The 19,243-nt window shown below is 37.3% G+C and overlaps 1 protein-coding gene across 1 annotated transcript; it reads left to right on the top strand.

Annotated features, from left to right (window-relative positions):
* The first annotated feature begins 14,906 nt into the window (after nt 1-14,906).
* On the top strand, nt 14,907-18,744 carry LOC140807712 (glucose-6-phosphate 1-dehydrogenase, chloroplastic-like). The gene is made up of 10 exons (XM_073164676.1): nt 14,907-15,345; nt 15,855-16,087; nt 16,246-16,340; nt 16,455-16,569; nt 16,917-17,122; nt 17,243-17,392; nt 17,477-17,597; nt 17,687-17,916; nt 18,011-18,211; nt 18,308-18,744. The coding sequence occupies exons 1-10, from the start codon at nt 15,150-15,152 to the stop codon at nt 18,555-18,557; spliced, it is 1,797 nt and encodes a 598-aa protein (XP_073020777.1). The 5' UTR covers nt 14,907-15,149; the 3' UTR covers nt 18,558-18,744.
* The last annotated feature ends 499 nt before the right edge of the window (nt 18,745-19,243 follow it).

A 19,243-nucleotide genomic window follows, 5' to 3' on the forward strand; every position in this document is an offset into this window, starting at 1 on the left:
AGTAAAATCAAGTAAAATATAATTGGGCTCAAATATGTTTGAGACAATTAGAAAAGAGTCCATGGGCCTTGCAAAAGTTGCAAGCCCACTAGGGTTTGCATGCTTGGGAGATCAAGAGTCTTGAATACTTTTTAATAAAATAATGCATGGCATGGGGATCACTTTTTGGACTACCAAGACTCAACTTACCCTCCTCATTCCACAACCTTGGCCGAAATATTGCATGCATTGTTCTCTCAATTTTCTTCTCTCTTTTGTTCTTCAAGTGTTGGAGAATAAAAGTCTTCTCTTTGAAAAATCCTCTTAATTTTCTAGTGCAAATTAAGAGGGGATCTACCTAGTTGGTGGTGGGCCTAATTTGAAGGAAAGATTCAAGGACTTGGGGGAGGAGCTTGTAGATCTTCATGCCTTGAAGAGCTTTGTTGTTTGACAACAAAGTTGGAGCCATTCATCAATCCTTGTGATTGATAGGTAAATCACTTAAACATCCTATGTATGGTGTTATTTTGTAAATATTGCACAAGAACAAGGGTGGCCGAAAATTTATGCCTAAAAATTAAAAATTTTTGACTTCCGTTGCGCTTCCGGCCACCGTAACCGGTCCGCTTTCAAGTGGTATCCGAGCTAAGGTTACGGTTTTTGAGTAATATTTGCATAATATTATGTTGAGATCGATTTCTAACCGCTTGAGAAATATTTTTGCACAATATACCTCAAGGCCGAAAATTTTACAAACAAAAAAAATAATTTTCGGGCTGCCCGAGAATTTCGGGCAGCATGGGGGCAGCCCAAGGGGCTGCCCGAAAGATTCAGTTTTTAAAATTAAAAAAAAAAATTTGGTAAGTTGGCCGGAATCCGGCGACGGAGCTCCGGCGACGGCGATGACGGCTAGGGTTACCAAAAGGTGTTTTGGTTAACCCAAGTGTCATGGGCCATTAGATGGTCAACATATTTTATGAAATTTAAATGGGCCAAAATATTTTTGGTGAAAAATGGTTTTTGGGCCCTTAAGTTTAAATTTACAATTGTTGCACATATTTTCTCATAAAATAAATAATTGAAGTAGGACTTTAATTATTTATAGTAAATTGTGATTTACAAGAAATTCGATTATAAATAAATTAATTTGAAAGTAGACAAAGGAGTTTGTATACTTTGTTAATTTAATTTATAATTGTGGCGGTTAGTGATTGGATCAAGATATATAATATTGGATCAATTAATTATTGTGATAATTAATTGATGGTGTATGATATGTGATATTATGCATGAAGGATGATCAAAAGCCCAAGCTCAATTTGCTAGGTGTATGCTAGGATATTTGTGTTGAATGATTGTAATAATTATCAATTTAAAGTGGGCTTGGTTTATGGCCCGTTCCCACCCCATGAGATGTATCTGTATGTGCCATGGATATTTAATTGTAAATATTAGAATAGTGGAAGATCAAGATTGGAAGATGGTGGCCTTGGTGATTATGAAGATCGAAGACATGTAATATTGGATGCTAATGTAATAACGTAGTTGCATTTGCATCCCGTGCATTTACCCTAGGATTGGACCTAGGCCCGTGTTTAGCTCACACGGGCCATTAGTTTTGGGGCAATTGATCATCCTTGTACTGTTTTCTATTTATAATATATGCATGATATGTTATAAATAATGAGTATGTACGTTATTATTATTATAATAACAAAGTTGCATGAATCCGGCAAACATACGATCAAACATGGCGAGCTTTTAAAATAAAATTAATGATGAGACCTTTCAAAATTAAAAACCCTAATTTTGAATAAGATTCAAAATTAATATCAAGTCCGAAAAGGGGAATTATAAATTTGTTTATAATTTCCTTGTCTTCCATCGACAATGGATGCATGATGAACGCTACCCGTACTCGGGGCTTGGCTCATATTATTGAGGGGGCCCTGGGTGCCGGAAAGCTGTGACATCCATTGACATGGTGATGTGAACTACGTGGAACTCCCATGATTTCGGCTCATATTATTAAAGGAACTCATGGCGACCGTCCATTAAGATTCAATATCGATGGGTTAGGCTTGACACGTGAAGATGAACGACGTCATATTATTGGGTCCTAATCAAACGTGAGACAAAAGTATACGTAGAGGGTTGCATAGCGATGCAATTGGAAACTACCTTTTAGGAATTGTGATTGGCCGATATTATTCGGGATCACAATTCGCTGATTGGACCTTACGTACCTACTGAGGAAAGTGTTTCCCGTTTTCACTAGAGGGTAGTGAAAATGTCAAAACAGTGGGAGCGATAATTTATAAAGTAAAAGTCCAAACTTTATATCTTATTAAATATTTTAAAATAGTCATCAACATTTATCTGTTTTTAATTTTCAGTACAAATTGACGATGTCATCGATTCGCAATCCAATATCCGTAATACTCGACAAAAACATATTAACTGGACCTAATTACCTCACTTGGCTAAGAAACCTAAAAATCGTCTTGAATTCGGAAAGGGTAGCATATACACTGACTGAGTCGCCCCCTGTTGAGGCTCCGACTGACTGCAATCCTGAGGAATTGCAGGCTTACAAGGAATGGTGTGACCATGACTTGATAGCCAGGTGTTATATGCTGACTTCTATGAATGATGAGCTGCAGAGGCGTTTTGAGGGTGCAAAGAGTGCTGCTAACATTCATTTGCACCTCAAGGAGCTCTTTGGTGAGCAAACACGTCCTCTTAGGCATGCTACCGTCAAGGAGCTGATCACTTTGCGCATGCGAGATGGGGCCTCGGTCCATGAGCATGGCCTAAAGGTGATTGGGCTCGTGGACAAGCTCGTTGGCATGGATTTGATCTTGCCTTAGGAGTTGACCACCGACGTGTTGCTCTTATCGCTGCCTAGCTCATTTGATCCTTTTGTGGTAAACTTCAACATGAACAAGCTAGAGCCGACCCTTGAGGAGTTGGTGAATATGCTTGTTACGTTTGAGTCCACCATCAAGAAAGAGAAGTTGGTTCTTTATGTGGGTTCTTCATCTGGTACGAAGATTGATCCACATGGGAATGAAAAGAAGCGTTCTTTCCAACGTCCCAAGAAGAACGTGCCCTTGTTGAGGCAATCTCCGAATCCCGTTGTGGCAGCCACACCAGTTAGGGCTGACAAGACTAGTGATGTTTGTCATCACTGCAAGAAGCCTGGACATTGGAGGCGAAATTGCAAGGAATATCTGGCCCAGAAAAGTTCTGGAAATGGTATGTTCTAAATTTAAGTAAACATTTCAATTAACTCTACTTCTTGGGTATTGGATACCTAATGTGGATTACATCTCTGTAATGTGTTGCAGGAGATGGGAAGAAGTTAAAGGATTAGAGAAGGTGAGACCTTCTTGGGAATGGCAATGGAGCAAGAGTTGCTGCCAAGACCTTAAAAGATATTTACTTATTGTTAAACAGTGATTTTAAGTTATTTTAAGAGATGTTTTGTTTGTACCGAATTTGTTTAAAAACATTGTTTCCATTTCTATGCTGATAAAAATGGATATTCTTGTTTATTTTGCAAAGGTGTTTGCAACATTTACATGAATGAATGTTTGATTGGTACTGGTAAACTTGAAAACGATCTCTATAACTTAAAATTAAAAGATATTCCACTAAATGTCCATTCAAAGGCAAACACCGTATGAGATATGGATGGGTAAGCCTCCCAAATATTCTTATCTTAGAATATGGGGTGCCCTGCTTATGAAGCAGGTAGTGGGAGATAAATTGGATAGTTGATCCATTTTATGTTACTTTGTGGGATATCCAATGAATTCGATTGGATACTACTTCTATCATCCCCAAAAAACAAAAGTGTTTGTTTCTAGGAATGCGACCTTTTTTGGAAAAAGGAATTTCTATTGGATAGAAAAAGGGAGATGATAGAACTCGAAGAGGTTCGAGAGACACCCACAATTGAAGAACCCATACCCGAAGAGCCAAGAGAGGAGATACAAGCTCCTAGAAGATACGAGAAAGTCTCGAGACCACCTATAAGGTATGGTCAGCTTCTTGAAGAGGGCCATGATGAGCCTAACCATGGATGTGATCCAAGGACCTTCAAGGAAGCGTTATATAATGCCGATTCATCCAAGTGACTTGAAGCAATGGAATCTGAGTTGAATTCCATGGATTCGAACCAAGTGTAGGATCTTGTGGATCCACCTGAGGGAATTGTTCCCATAGGGACTTGGGACGGATGGGAAGGTATTGACCTTCAAGGCGCGATTGGTGGCAAAAAGGATATACTCAAAGACAAGGAGTTGACTTTGAGGAAACCTTTTCCCCAGTCGCGATGTTCAAGTCCATAAGGATTTTGCTAGCCATAGCTGCATGGTATGACTATGAGATATGGCAGATAGATGTCAAGACGGACTTTCTTAATGGGGATTTAAGAAAGTTATTTACATGTCTTAACCTGAAGGGTTTACATCTATCGGAAGTGAGCATATGGTATGCAAACTTCAGAGATCTATTTATGATCTAAACCAGGCATCTAGGAGTTGGAACCTCAGATTCGACAGTACAATCAAATAGTTTGATTTACTAAGAATCTTGAGGAACCGTGTATGTATAAGAAGGTCAGTGGGAGTGTTGTGACATTCCTGGTGCTTTGTGTTGATGACATTCTACTCATTGGGAATGATGTAGGAATGTTGCAATCAACTAAGATATGGTTAGCGAGTAAGTTCTCGATGAAGGACTTGGGTGAAGCATCTTTTGTATTGGGAATACAGATCTATTGAGATAGATCGAAAAGATGGCTTGATCTCACCCAGTCCACATACATTGATACCATCGTGAAGCGGTTCTCGATGGATGAGTCCATGAGAGGACATCTACCAATGTGTCATGGCGTGTCCCTATCCAAGTTTGTCTCCCAAGACTGATGCAGAGATAGTGGCGATGACACGCATTCCGTATGCTTCGGCAATTGGTAGCATCATGTATGGGATGATATCTACACGTCTTGACGTGGCTTTCGCACTAAGTGTAGTGAGTAGATATCAATCGAACCCTGGTCTTCACACTGGAAAGCTGTGAAAGACATCCTCAAGTAGTTGAGAAGGACCAATAAATTGTTCTTGGTCTATGGGGTGGAGAACTAAAATTGGAAGGCTATACCGACTCTAGCTTCCAAAACGATATCGATGACCCGAAGTCAACCTCTAGGTTTGTATTCATGCTCAATGGTGCTGCTGTCTCTTGGAAGAGTTCTAAGCAAGACAATACTGCGGATTCCAGCACAGAGGCCGAATACATTGCTGCATCGGATGCAGCAAGGGAGGCTGTTTGGATAAGGAATTTCGTCCAAGAGTTGGGCGTCATTCCTAATGGAGTTGCTCCTATCCCGGTGTTGTGTGACAACACGGGAGCTTTAGCTCAAGCAAAGGAGCCAATGTCTCATCAGAAATCCAAACTAGTATTGAGAAAGTACCACATCCTCGGAGAGATTGTGGAAAGAGAGAAGTGTCTATTGACAAAGTCGGCTCCGCAGATTATGTTGTTGATCCACTAATTAGGCCTTTACCTGGACCATTATTCGACAAGCATCGCGAATCAATGGGTCTTAAGTCATATGGGTAGTTGGCTCTAGTACAAGTGGGAGGATTGTTAGAGTAGGTGCACGTCGAGCCAAGTGTTGGCCGACTGTTCACGATGAAACTCTATATATAAACGATCTTTATTTTAATAATATTTGAATTTATTATTTGGCGCAATCTTTATCTGTATACCCATGCTAGTTGCATAGATAAAGCCCTTGAATATACATATAGTAGAAAGAATATGAGATGCTCATATGATGAGTATCATGAAACTCATATTTGGAATACTGTATATTCTAAACCGTTCCTAGTCGATTCAGCCGCCACTAAGAAGGATAAAGGCCGCTCGAGTTAGAGACTAGTATCTGCGATGTGAGTACCATGTTTCATTGGTAGGGGACATTGTGATGTCCGAGCATGCAGATAGGTGCTCCTTGTAGAGTGCACTGAACAACCCTCCTATAAAAGACTTTCCAAGTGGTTCTCACTTATCGAGTGGAAAAGTCCTAGTTTATGGTTGTACACCATTAGTCCTTATGACCCGGGACAACATTGAGACTCTATGTGCTAGCGTTTCACTTTGACTTGTTTACCGACTCTTATGGGGTCATCAGGTGGCAAGGTTGGGTGTTACGGCGAAACATATAGGAGTCGATGCATTGTAGCCGGGGATTCACCGCTTACCTACGGGTATGGATATCCTATGTGTTTTTCATGTATGTGTGGGTTGAAATCTCTGATCAGAGTATGGTGGTAATTATGAAAGGGGTTTCATAGATTACACCATCGATGCAACCACGACATGACACATAGTATCGATTCATTGACAACTCTCGATAAACCAATAGTTGTCGAATCGATCGGGATATATGAGTTGAAGGGACCGTACTGTACGCTAACCATAATTGAATGGTTCTTGCAGGCACTATCATGTGATACCTAGGGAATCACGTAAGCGATGCTGCTAGGCGTTTAACGTGATTGGTTGGGTACTATCAGACTTGAGTTCTGACGTTCTTACTATCAAGGAGTTGATAAGTAAGAATGGAGCACTTGGGGTATGCTCGAAATAAGGACATGTTTAGTCCGAATCACATAGAGATGTGAACCCACGGCTAGTTGTATCAATGAACCATTGAGGGCCACACAAGTACTAGCTTTGTAAATCCCGATGAGAAGTAAAATAGTTCAATGTGTTGAACGGATTATAAATGTGTTTATAAGCGTAAAGAAAAATAGAAGTATGACTTCTATGAGAGAAATATAAATTTTAATTTAAGGAAGTGTTCCTAGATTAAAATTTGGCCAAGTAAATGATGTATTTGAAAATTGTGATTTTCATAAACATTATTATGGACTAAATTAAATTAATTCAAGTGTTGAATTAATTAAACACTAGTGGGCCTAGTAGAGTCCAAATAATTAAATTAATTCAAGTGTTGGATTAATTAAATAACATTGGGCCTTGTAGAGCCCAATTGAAAATAATTATTTAACTAGTGGGCTTGAGTAAATCAAGTAAAGTCTAATTGGGCTCAAAAGTGTTTGAGACAATTAAAAGTCCATGGGCTTTGCAAAAGGTTGCAAGCCCACTAGGGTTTGCATGCTTGGGAGGTGAAGGGGTTTGCATTACTTTTGAATAAAATATTGCATGGCATGCAACTTTTGTATCTAACTTTTTGCAACCCCAAGACTCAACTTTCCCTCCTCATTCTCACACCTTGGCCGAAATATTGCATACTCAATTTTCTTCTCTCTTTTGTTCTTCAATTGTTGGAGAAACAAAAACCTTTTCATTGAGAAAACTTCTTGCTTTTCTAATGCAAAGCAAGAAGGGATTTACATAGCTTGTGGTGGGCCTAATTCTTGGAGGATTGGAGGTGGAAGCTTGTAGATCTTCATCTATACAAGAGCTAAAGTGTTTACACTTTAGTTGGTGCCATTCATCAACCTCAAGGGGTTGATAGGTAACAAAATTTCTAACACCCTATGTATGTTTTGGTGTTGTTTGTAAATATTACACAAATACAAGGGGTGGCCGAAAATCCTAGCTTAAAAATAAAATTTTTCACTTCCGTTGCGCTTCCGGCCACCGTAACCGGTCCGCTTTCAAGTTTGAGATTGGTCAATCGTATGTTTGTCAACTGCTCTTTAGTCATATTTATAGACTTATCTTTCAACGGTAATTTGAATTCTCGTATCCGTTGATTGCCACCTTATCATTTCTTGGACAATGTTCTCGTTTGCCGCTTCATCATTTATTGTACGACGGCGTATTAATACTTTGTTCTATGCAGTGCGGCTTTCCATATTCAGTTGCTGTCTGATAAGTCTTTTTGTCTGTTGAATGATCTTTCCCGAGGTATCTTCAGTTGAGAAGCTTTAATGTTTTCGGCTGAATGTTTTAACTGATCTGTTCTCAACTGATCAGTTTGTGTCAACTGATTTCAGTTGAATTTTCAGCTGCCGAATTCGCTTTCATGTATTAGTTGATTTGATCGTTTGATTTGTGTTTTGTCAAACTCCAGAATTTAGTTTACAACACAACCCCATAAACTGAGTCCCTAAGATACACAAGCACATGTTCGGTTCCAGCTTTGTTCTTCCTGTTGTGCAACATTTTTGGTTGTGTTCTAGGACTTTATATTTCGTGTAAAACCATCCTTAATCATGTCCTAATCATGGCAGCCCCTTTTAACGCATAAAAACATATTTTTGGAACCAAAAAGCAAGAGTTTAGAACATGTGTATGCATGGTTACGAAAAGAAAAGTTTGTGCGACTTGTTTCATGCAAATTCATAAACATTTACATAATATGGTGTGATGATGAGTAAAAGGAAGAGTATGGCTAGGTCCAGTAGGTTCCTTAGGGGTTAGTCATGGTCCTAGGATGTACATGGTGGCTTAGGGTTGGAGGCGAGGTAAGCCAAGGATCGAACCAAATAGGGCTAGGGTTTTGTGCAGAAATCTTCAGTAGGTGTCTAGGCTGGTTCGAATGTTCTAATTTGCTTAGTTTGGGTCGAAAATGGTTTAATTATGTGTTATTAAGCTTTGGTCCAAGTTTGGTAAGTTTTGAGTCAATACAAGTCAAAATCGGGATGTACATCTAAGTTTAAAAACGAATCGATGAAATTATCGGAAATCTAAATTTTAAGCCTAAGGAATATTCAAGGGAGTGTTTTAAGGTAACATGTTAAGTTGGAATGATTTGAGACGTCGTTCGGAGATCTAGAGATAATTATGGAAAGTTATGCACTGGGTAAAAGGGTCATTTTACACCTAAAATTGTTAGACGGCCTGCAGTACCCTGAATGTTGTAAATAATGTTAATATGTTTATCTTAAATTTTTATGAAATTATATGATGAAACGTTAATGCTAAAAGACATGTTGAGTACTTGGTTTAAAAGAAAAATGATTTATATATGTTTGAATTTTTATAAGTGATGGAAATATGAAAGATGAAGAAGGTGAAATGATTGTGACTAATACGATGATTATGATGATACGATGATATGTAAGGCCAAGGCTCAGTTGACGGGTGAGAGTGTCACTGATGTCTCCACTTGCCCAGTACTATGTTTACACGTATATGGATCCATCGACCTTCAGCTGATACGGAAGTCACAATCAACGATCCGAATTCAATAAAAGGAAAATGTATGTGTATATGATCAAAAGAAATAGATATATTATGATGAAAGGAAACATGATATGTGAAACGTCCACTATTTGTTTATCTTTAAAATATACTAGAATTTTTTTTTCTCCTCATACACTCGGCCAGTATATATATATATATATATATATATATATATTATATATATATATATATATATATATATATATATATATATATATATATATATATATATATATATATATATATATATATATATATATATATATATATAACAATCTCTCAAAAACCACTCAAAAAGCATCATAAAAATCGTAAAAATATTTAGCATAAACTTAAACGTAAATCATAATCATAATGCAGAAAATCTAGAGACAGTCCTCGGGTTTTTTGCACATTCAGTCCAGCAAGATCAATCATTGAAACCTCCGTCAACATTAATATCATGCTCACTTGCACTCATCACACCTAGTGAGTCTAATGACTCAACAAACCATAATCTTGATAACGAGTAATATACAATTTCATGCAACAGTGAAAATAATTTTACTTAAAATAACTTTTCATGAACATGCATAAACATTTTTCCTTTCATCATTTCATATCATATATCATTTCATCATAAACATTTTCTTTTTCATCTTAAGCATACACGTTTTTTTATTGCATTCAGATCGTTAATTGTGAGTTTCGTTTCATCATAAGGTCGATGGATCCATATACATGTGTAACCATAGTACTGGACGGCAGAGACATCAGCAACACTCTCATCCGTCAATTGAGCATTGGCCTATCATCATTATATGAAAAAACGATTGTTGGGCTCCCTCTAGGCCTTCTCCCATAGGCGGGCTCCCTCTGGGACTTTCCTGTAAATGAGCTTTCTCTGGGATCTTTTCCTTCACGATATCCCCAATCATATCATCATAATAGTCACAATTAATTCACCTTCTCCAACGTTTCGTATTTTCATCACTTATAAAAATCATGCACATAAATATCATTTTTCCTTTAAACAATGAATGCAACAAGTATTTTAGCTTTAACATTTTTTCATAAATTCCATAAACATTGAAATAAAAATTTAATATATATTACATTCTTCAGGGCACTGCCATGAAGCCTAACATTTTTCAGGTGTAAACTAGCCGTTTTACCCGTAGAATCACAAATTTTCGTATTTATCCTAAGACCTCGAAACGACGTCACAAATCATTCCAAACTTAACATATAACCTTAAAACACTCCTATAATTATTCTTTAGGCTTAAAACTTAGCTTTTCAATAGATTTCTCGATTCATTTTTATACTTCCAGTTTCGCGTGGTCTGTCTTGTCTCGAGGCTAGGACCCTCAAGAGCCCAGCCCTTTACTTAGGAAGAGCCCCGCGCAGCCTCCCTGGTTAATCACCCAATGCCACCCCTAGCCCATCATTAAACCCTCATCTCATGTGTTCCTTTGCTTCATCTGATCTAGTCCTCGCTCCAGCCTTCGTGCAACCTATCTAAGACCCTGGCACGACCCATATAAGACCCTTGGACGTACCCTTAACAGCAGAAAGCAGCCACATGCCCTAGGAAGCCCTAGCCGAAGAGTCCTATTTCACAAGGATTCTATTTTCATGCAACCTCTTCCCCCTACATGTCCAGCCCTTATGTTAGCTTATCTAGGCCCTCAATCTCTCTTAAACCCATCACTTTTTGGTCCTAAGGAGGCAGCCCTTCAAGCAATAATACATTAAGGTTTGGATCACGAAAACTTGAGTTATATGCTCATATGCCCATAAAAACGAAAATAAATATTGTGCAACATATTTTTCATGCAAGGTTAATCAAATAACATAATATGGTGATAGGATCGATGGGGGGATCATCGTTGAGCTACAATAGCTTGGTTCGTGAAATATTGAACACCGATTAATTAAATCGAGTTTTGTGTTCAAACCAAGCGGCAAATACTCGAAATAATCCTTCGTAGAAACCGATTAAATATTTTGTAAACCATTTAAAATATATGCAAGTTGAATGAATAAAAATATTTTAGTTGAAGCATTTTATCAAACACTTGGTATACAATATTTTGGTATTTGAAGAACACATAAAATGCTTCAACAATGCTTCTTTAAAACTATGGAAATGATAAGTAAATGCAATAAACAAAATAGACACGAATTTTTTTATGGATGTTCAAGATTTAAATACTCATATGTCACCCCTTCTTCCCCTTGGGAAGGATTCACTAAAAGACTTTGATTTATACAACACCTTATACAAACCCATTCAGCTAGGACTTACCCACTGCCTAAATTGAACTCCTAGCACTCAAGATTGTAGGCAGCACCTCACAATCAGCATATTGTTTAATGTCTCATATGCAAAGACTACATACACAAGTTTTACGTCTTTGTGCAAGACTCACTCAAATAATCTTTGAACTTCAACTCTCTTGTATATGTGTGAGTGATCGTGTGTGAAGAATATATCAGTTACATTGTACATCTCAAATGTATCCTCACACAAGGGCTTGTGCTCTCAACTAGTTGATTTCTTCATGCTAACTGCCCATGCTTTGAATCCCCTTCAAAAGCTCTTGTTTGATCTTCAATATGTTGTATTTATAAGCCCCAACAATGATATATACGTTAGACACAAGAATATGACCGTTTGGAAAGTTTCTGTACTGTTTCTGAAATTGCAACGGTCAAATTCAGCTTGCTGGCATTTTTCCCGACTGGTCAACTCTGGTCAATTGGTCAACTCTAGTCAACTCAACTGGTCGTTCAGTTCAACTGGTCAGCAGCTGGTTCAGTGCAGTTCAGTTTGTCAACTCCCGGTTCAGTTCAGTTCAGCTGGTCAGCAGCTGGTTCAGTTGGTTCAGTTTCAGCAGGTGTGCTGAAATCAGCCTAGCTGATTTCAGTTTGTGCAGAACCAGTAGCTTCATCGTCATTTATCTGCATCGTAAGCTTCGATTCAGACTTTGACTTCTGAAGATGATTTGTAGATCTTTGTCTTATCTTTCCAACGCATACTGAATCGCTTCGTTTCGATAATCGAGCTGAGAGATATGACCAAAATACCGCAGCTGCTCAAACCCAAATGATTGATGTTTTCGTGTTATCAGTTTTGTAATTGAGCGATCAGTTAGACCATGATAACATCCGATTTTTCCCAACTGACATGAAGTACGATGTGTTTCAAATTGAGTTTTTTGATCAATCCAATTGGCGAATTGTCATTTGAATCATCTAGCTGGGAGATATCATCAAAACACTAAAGCTCGCCAGAAATTCAGTTTGTGCATAATTCAGTTTCAGTTTGCTTCTTGTGTTAACAACTTCACACTTGAGTAAATATGTTAGAAACACAATAACAAGTTTTGTTTACATCAAAATCAAGATTGCGAACTTGAAAAGTTCCAACATATGGTGTGAAATATGTTTGAAAGAAAGTTAAGGTGTGTTTTTGTGTATTTTACGCACGACAATTAAGTTGAGATGCGAAGAACGACGATGGACGGAACCCTAGGCTGAATTTCCATAAAAAACCGAGGCTTCCTCCTTAATGTTCCCGTGTGGTTTGCGCAGCTAGGCTGAATTTTAGGGTTTTAAAGTTTGATATAAAACAAACGTGATTGTTTTGGAAAGGTGGTGAAAATAATAGCCGAGTTCTCAAAAAGTTCATATTTTCGTCGAAAATCGTTTAAAATACGAGTCGATGTATAAAAACACCTCATTTTCAAATATTATATTTAAAATACACTACACACTAAACAATTAAAAATAAATATTTAGTAAAAATATTTTTCCTTATATGGTCCCCGGTCTCCATTCCTTGATCGCATCTCGAATAACTTTTTAAAACATAATTTTATGTATTCTAGTTTAAAACAATATTATAAACGTGTAAACATGCCTACCATATTTACTAGATACAATTAAAACAATTTAATTAAAATTCTTAAGAAATTTGATAATTTTCATGAACATGGTTCACGTGGACTTTCAAATTTTCGGGAATTTACCATATGATACATTGAAAGGAAAAATGTTTAAGTTTATGCGTGTACATGAAAAGCTATTTTAAGTAAAAATATTTTCACTGTTGCGTGTGTATGTAAATGTATTTTAAGGATCGTTTACTGGTCACCTTGAGGTGTTTCAAACAAAATATTCTCCAAGAGCTCGTGTTCTAAGAATGTTAAGACCGATGAATTAAATCGAGTTTGGTTTAGAAACCAAGCGGAAGAAACTCGAAGCAATCCTTCGTGAAGAAAGCTGTTATATTTGAAATCATTTTAACTTATGTAAACTGAATAACTGAAAAGCATAGGGTCGGTCAGTTCTCGGATATATCAGTTCAGTTATGGTAAGAACTGAAGTGATAACACCTCGTACTAACCAAATCAATTTGAAAGAAATGGTTAATCAATTAAGTACACAAGATAAGTTTATGGATGTTCGGAGACTTCAACTGCTCCTAGCACCCCTTCTACCACATCGAGTAGGATCCACGAGAAGACTTTGTTCTATACAACATTTTACAATCTCGCTCAGCTTAGGACTTACACTACTGCCTAATCTGAACTCCTAGCCCATATTGAAGGCAGCACCTTCCAATAAATACTTGTTTAACGTCTGTGTGTCAAAGACTACATACATAAGTTTAATGTCTTTGTGCAAGACTGTATTTGAGTGGTAGTGTGTGCATGTGTGAGAACTGAACAAGGAATGCACCACGAGTGTGTTCTCACACACTGAGGAAAGTAAGCTTCTAAACTAAGCTGATATGACTTAAGTATTCTCTCTGAGCTGATTGCTTCTTGAAATCTGATAAGCAAATAAAGCGAATGCCCTTTTTCTTTGTATCTTCACACACACTCTTGTATGTTCATATATTTGCTGATAGTCTTGAGCTTGTATTTATAGAGGCATTTGAGACCGTACACCAAGATTCATTACATGTGATCGTTGCAGATTGAATGCGTTCCTTGATATATGTGTCTCAAATTTTCTGACATGCCTCCAGGAATCTATCGGCTTTAATCTTTGCTGCAACGTCCATTATTGTACCTTTATTCATACAAATGCTTTCGTATCTTTGTGAGTAGCTGGAATCCATTTAGATAAGCTTGTCTTGATATGCAACTGATTGATTCATAACTGATGCTCCTAACTGATCATCTGAACTGATCTTCAGTTGGGCTGATGAAATCAGTTGACTCGTCAGTTGAACTGATTTCACTCTTTCTGTTGATCTGGTAAGCTGAGTTCTTCATCAATTTAACTCTTCATCAGCTGGATGGGCTTCTGAAGGTCTTCTGCCAAACCACCTATCAGCTGGACAATCAGTTAAAATGTTCTTTGATAAATCAGTCGAGCTGATTCAGTTGGTCGATCAGTTGGTGTAATCAGATTGCATCTTGATAGCTTCAGTTTGGCTCGTTTAACTGATCAGTTTAAAGCCTGATCATTTCCAACTTCCTGTGCAATCGGTAAATCATTAAAAACAAAATAACAAGTTTGTGATCATAAAAAAAAAGATGGTTGGAACATTTAATGTTCGCGAAATTTAGGATAAATTTGAGTTTGAGTTCAAATATTTATCTCCAATTTACTTTTTTTTTTTACCCCTGCGAATGGACTGATAATTTATGTAGTTGCCCGTCATGTTTAAAAATAATAATATAATTTTTATTTTGTTTGTCATTTCAGAAGTAAAATTAGGAACAAACTGGTCTTGCGCAAGCAGCCTTTCGGAGATCTCAGGAGTCTTGCGCCTCGATAATTCCCAAGCTCTAGCGAACTGTTCTTTTTCTTCTTCTTTTTTCCCAAATCTTGTCAGAGAATTTTTATAATTATAAAGTTTCGTTTTTTCCCCGAGTTGAAGAACAGATAATCTTGTCCTCTCGAATTTTACGGAAAAACACAGAGTTTTTGTTACTATGGCCGCATTGCCTTCATCAAATCGATGCTGTTCTTCATCGTCGGCTTATTCCAATTTTTCATCAATTGGGGGGTCTCTTCAACGTCTCAGAAACATTCCATATTCCTCGGTTTCTCCAAAAAAATTGGGCTCAAAGAGCGTTTGTTTGCCGGGCAACTGCAACAATTTTCCCAATGTGATTCTCATGCAAGATGGTTGGTTTTATGTTTCATCCTTGTTTAGTATTTATTGTGGAATCATTTCACCTCTTTGTTAGGATTTATTTCTTGGTTTTTTTTTTATGAACCGTGCCAAATCGTAACGATTGTATGTTCCTGCTGGCTGTAGTTTTTTTATTGAATTATTGTTCTTTTGGTATTATTTAACTAAACTTCGTCGGTTATTTGTTCCTGGTTCTTAGTAGGCGATGTGATGGTTGAGATATTTTGGTATCTATGATATTTGAATAAGGTGCAAGCTAGAAATCCAAAAGCGGAAAGACTATCTCTTTACAACAATTTATGGAGAACAAACAGTTCTTTTAATTAGTGTTTGGTTGAATCCTCAAACCTTGACTATATTTGTTATTTTCACAATCTACGATCAATAATTAAGAAGTTTTGTATTTAGTCTTTCTTCTTGAAATTTTTTGCTGCAGTGATTTAATTTCTTGCATAATGTACTCCCATTTTGAGTTATGACGTGTGGATGACTAAATTTTTAGGTGCTTTGGCTGCTGCAATGTCCGCAATTGAAAACGAAGCTCCGCTCAGGAAATTGAAAGAAGGGTTGTTCTCAGTTACTCCTCCAGAAGAACAGAAAAAGCCTATTGATTTGAATGTACATGGCAATAAATCGACTGTCAGTATTACTGTTGTTGGAGCCTCTGGGGACCTTGCCAAAAAGAAGATATTTCCTGCTTTATTTGCACTTTACTATGAGGATTGCCTCCCTGAGGTCTAACTTCATGTTTATCCTACCATTAGTTTACGTTTGCGAATATTTAAAATGTGTTTAAAACAAATAGGCAACTATAAATATTTTCTTGATTTATATAAGCACACTGGCTGATTACGCTAGGATTGATCTATAACTGTATTTGTTATTGGTTTCAGCATTTCACTATCTTTGGTTATGCCCGTAGTAAGATGACGGATGCCGAATTAAGGAATATGATCAGCAAGACTCTTACTTGCAGAATCGACAAGAGGTAATTGGTTCTGCGGCTTCTAGCAGTGATTTTGATTTGACATGAACAAACATGTTATCCTTGTTTTCGGGGTGAAGGATTTGATAGATGGAATAATATTCTTATGATTTTCAGGGAAAATTGTGGTGAAAAGATGGAGCAGTTCTTAAAAAGATGTTTCTACCACTCAGGTCAATATGATTCTCAAGAAAATTTTGTGGAACTTGATAAAAAACTCAGTGAACACGAGGTATTACTAAAATAATTTTTAAAATATACTTGTTTCAACTTCAGGGTTAGTTTGTTTGATTTTTTTGTTCATTTTATGCTTGTTAATTGGATTCAAATTTCATACTGAATTATGTCTGTGTTTGCATGAACTCCCATTTAAGAACGATTGTTTGTGGATAGAATCAATTGATGTCCCGTTGTTAAAATTCGATACTAATATCTTATATAATATTTTTATATACCTTTCTGCAAAGAAATTCATTTTATATAGCTCTCTTATAGTAATGGGACATATTTTTGTGGGGGATTAAAAATAAAAAAAACCAACTGAAAATGAGAAGGGCTGATTATGATTGGCTTCTGTAGGCTGGCAGGGGTTCAAACCGGCTGTTCTACTTATCGATTCCACCTAACATATTTGTTGATGCCGCAAGATGTGCCAGTATCTCCGCTTCTGGTGCCAGTGGGTGGACTAGGATTATTGTTGAGAAACCCTTCGGCCGCGATTCTGAATCCTCAGCTGCTTTGACTAAATCTCTCAAACAATACTTGAACGAGGATCAAATTTTCAGGTTAGTTAACTTAATCTGGTCTTGATTGCATTTTTCATTCTTAAATGGTGTAAATGTATCAAATAGAGGGATCAGCAAGTCTTGCACGGACAATTTATCTGCATTGCTCCTCGTTTACAGGATAGATCACTATCTTGGAAAGGAGCTAGTTGAAAATCTCTCTGTTCTTCGCTTCTCAAACCTCATCTTTGAACCGTTATGGTCAAGACAGTATATAAGGAATGTTCAATTGATTTTTTCCGAGGACTTCGGCACTGAAGGAAGGGGAGGGTAATTTTTTTTCCAACTTGCAGTTTAGCTAATATGTTTTCTTTTGTTACAACTTTTCCTTAATTATTGTTCTTTTTGCACCAGTTATTTTGACCACTATGGAATAATAAGAGACATAATGCAAAACCATCTTCTCCAAATAGTTGCGCTCTTTGCCATGGAAACGCCTGTCAGTTTGGATGCAGAAGATATCAGGAATGAGAAGGTTTTTTCCCCGTCTTTGTGAACTCAATGAGATTTAGAGAAGGTTTCCTTTTTCTCGAAGGACAATATCTGATTCTTGACGAAAAACAGGTTAAGGTGTTGCGTTCCATGAGAACATTACGAGTTGATGATGTGGTCATAGGACAGTACAAGAGTCACACAAAAGGAAGTGTCTCTTACCCAGGATACAGAGATGATAAAACGGTACCCAAAGATAGCTTGACACCAACTTTCGCTGCGGCTGCACTTTTCATAGATAATGCAAGATGGGACGGTGTGCCTTTTCTGATGAAAGCTGGAAAAGCCTTACATAATAGAAGGTTAGAGAAATCTGCAAGCTTCCCAGGTTTACCTTCCTTGACTATTTTATGTTGTATGGTTTGATTCCTGGACGTTGCTTTTTTTTTTTCACAGGGCTGAGATAAGGGTGCAGTTTAGACATGTTCCTGGTAATTTATACAATCGGAACTTTGGAAGTGATCTGGATATGGCGACAAATGAGTTTGTAATCCGTGTTCAGCCTGATGAAGCTATTTATCTGAAGATTAATAATAAAGTTCCAGGATTGGGAATGAGATTGGACCGAAGTCATCTGAATCTTCTATATAAGGCTAGGTAGTTTTGAAAATTATCCATTGTAATACCTGCAAAATCGTTTGGCCTTGCTATTTTACTCTTGATTCATCCGAATTTATGGGTCTTGTGATATAGATACGTGAAAGAGATACCCGATGCATATGAGAGGCTTCTTCTTGATGCCATTGAAGGGGAAAGGAGACTCTTCATCCGGAGCGACGAATTGGACGCTGCCTGGTCAATCTTCACACCTGTGTTAAAGGAGCTTGAAGAAAAGAAGATAATTCCTGAGTACTATCCATATGGAAGCCGAGGTCCAGTTGGGGCTCATTACCTTGCGGCTAGATACAATGTCAAATGGGGTGATCTTGGCCTTGATGACTAACTTTGGATCATTTCTACCTGACTTCAAGTGATTCTTGTTTCATGTATCTTGGATTTAAACGAAGATGAGTGGCTTAATCCAAAATGGTGTCACCTCTTCGTCGTGTTTTTCGTCAAGATTTTCTGTTTTATTTTACGACTCAGTGTAGTTTTAATAATTTTGTACCTTAATAAATGACCATTTCTTTAAGAGACGTCTTATTTTCTTTCTGATATTAGTATTGCATATTTTGCTATGTGTGTGTGTGTGTGTAACAGGCTTAGGATGACCATGTACAACCGTTGCGACCTAACAACAAACCAGTGAACGAACTTTTAGCTGTCGACATTTAAAATCCTGTCGAGAGCAAAGGGCATCCGCCGTGAAAACTATACATTTGTTGGTTAAATGCAAATTTTCCTGTTGAAATGGAAACAGTTGTTTACTTGTGCGTGCGGAATTGCTCATTATTTAGCAACTGATCGGACAACCAACTTATGAGATGAAGACAGTAGTGCAATTTCATATATGGACATAGCGAAAGAGACGACATGCGTAGTTTAATACACGGGGGTATAGATAGTGACAGAAATTATGATACAGTAATACAGATAGACATGACAAGATACTATTTCCAAAACTACAAGCATGTACAGTTAGTTTATAGTACATGTTAAGAAGTTTGATAGTTTACACTATCATCAAGT

This window comes from Primulina eburnea, chromosome 12 (genome assembly GCF_022965805.1).
Source record: "Primulina eburnea isolate SZY01 chromosome 12, ASM2296580v1, whole genome shotgun sequence".
Taxonomy (NCBI): domain Eukaryota; kingdom Viridiplantae; phylum Streptophyta; class Magnoliopsida; order Lamiales; family Gesneriaceae; genus Primulina; species Primulina eburnea.

Excerpts from the sequence above, each read along its gene's own strand:
- LOC140807712 (XM_073164676.1), top strand. The coding sequence starts at position 15,150 with ATGGCCGCATTGCCTTCATCAAATCGATGCTGTTCTTCATCGTCGGCT. Across the intron at positions 17,123-17,242 it reads AACGAGGATCAAATTTTCAG|GATAGATCACTATCTTGGAA; the intron begins GTTAGTTAACTT and ends CCTCGTTTACAG. Across the intron at positions 17,917-18,010 it reads AAAGCCTTACATAATAGAAG|GGCTGAGATAAGGGTGCAGT; the intron begins GTTAGAGAAATC and ends TTTTTTTCACAG.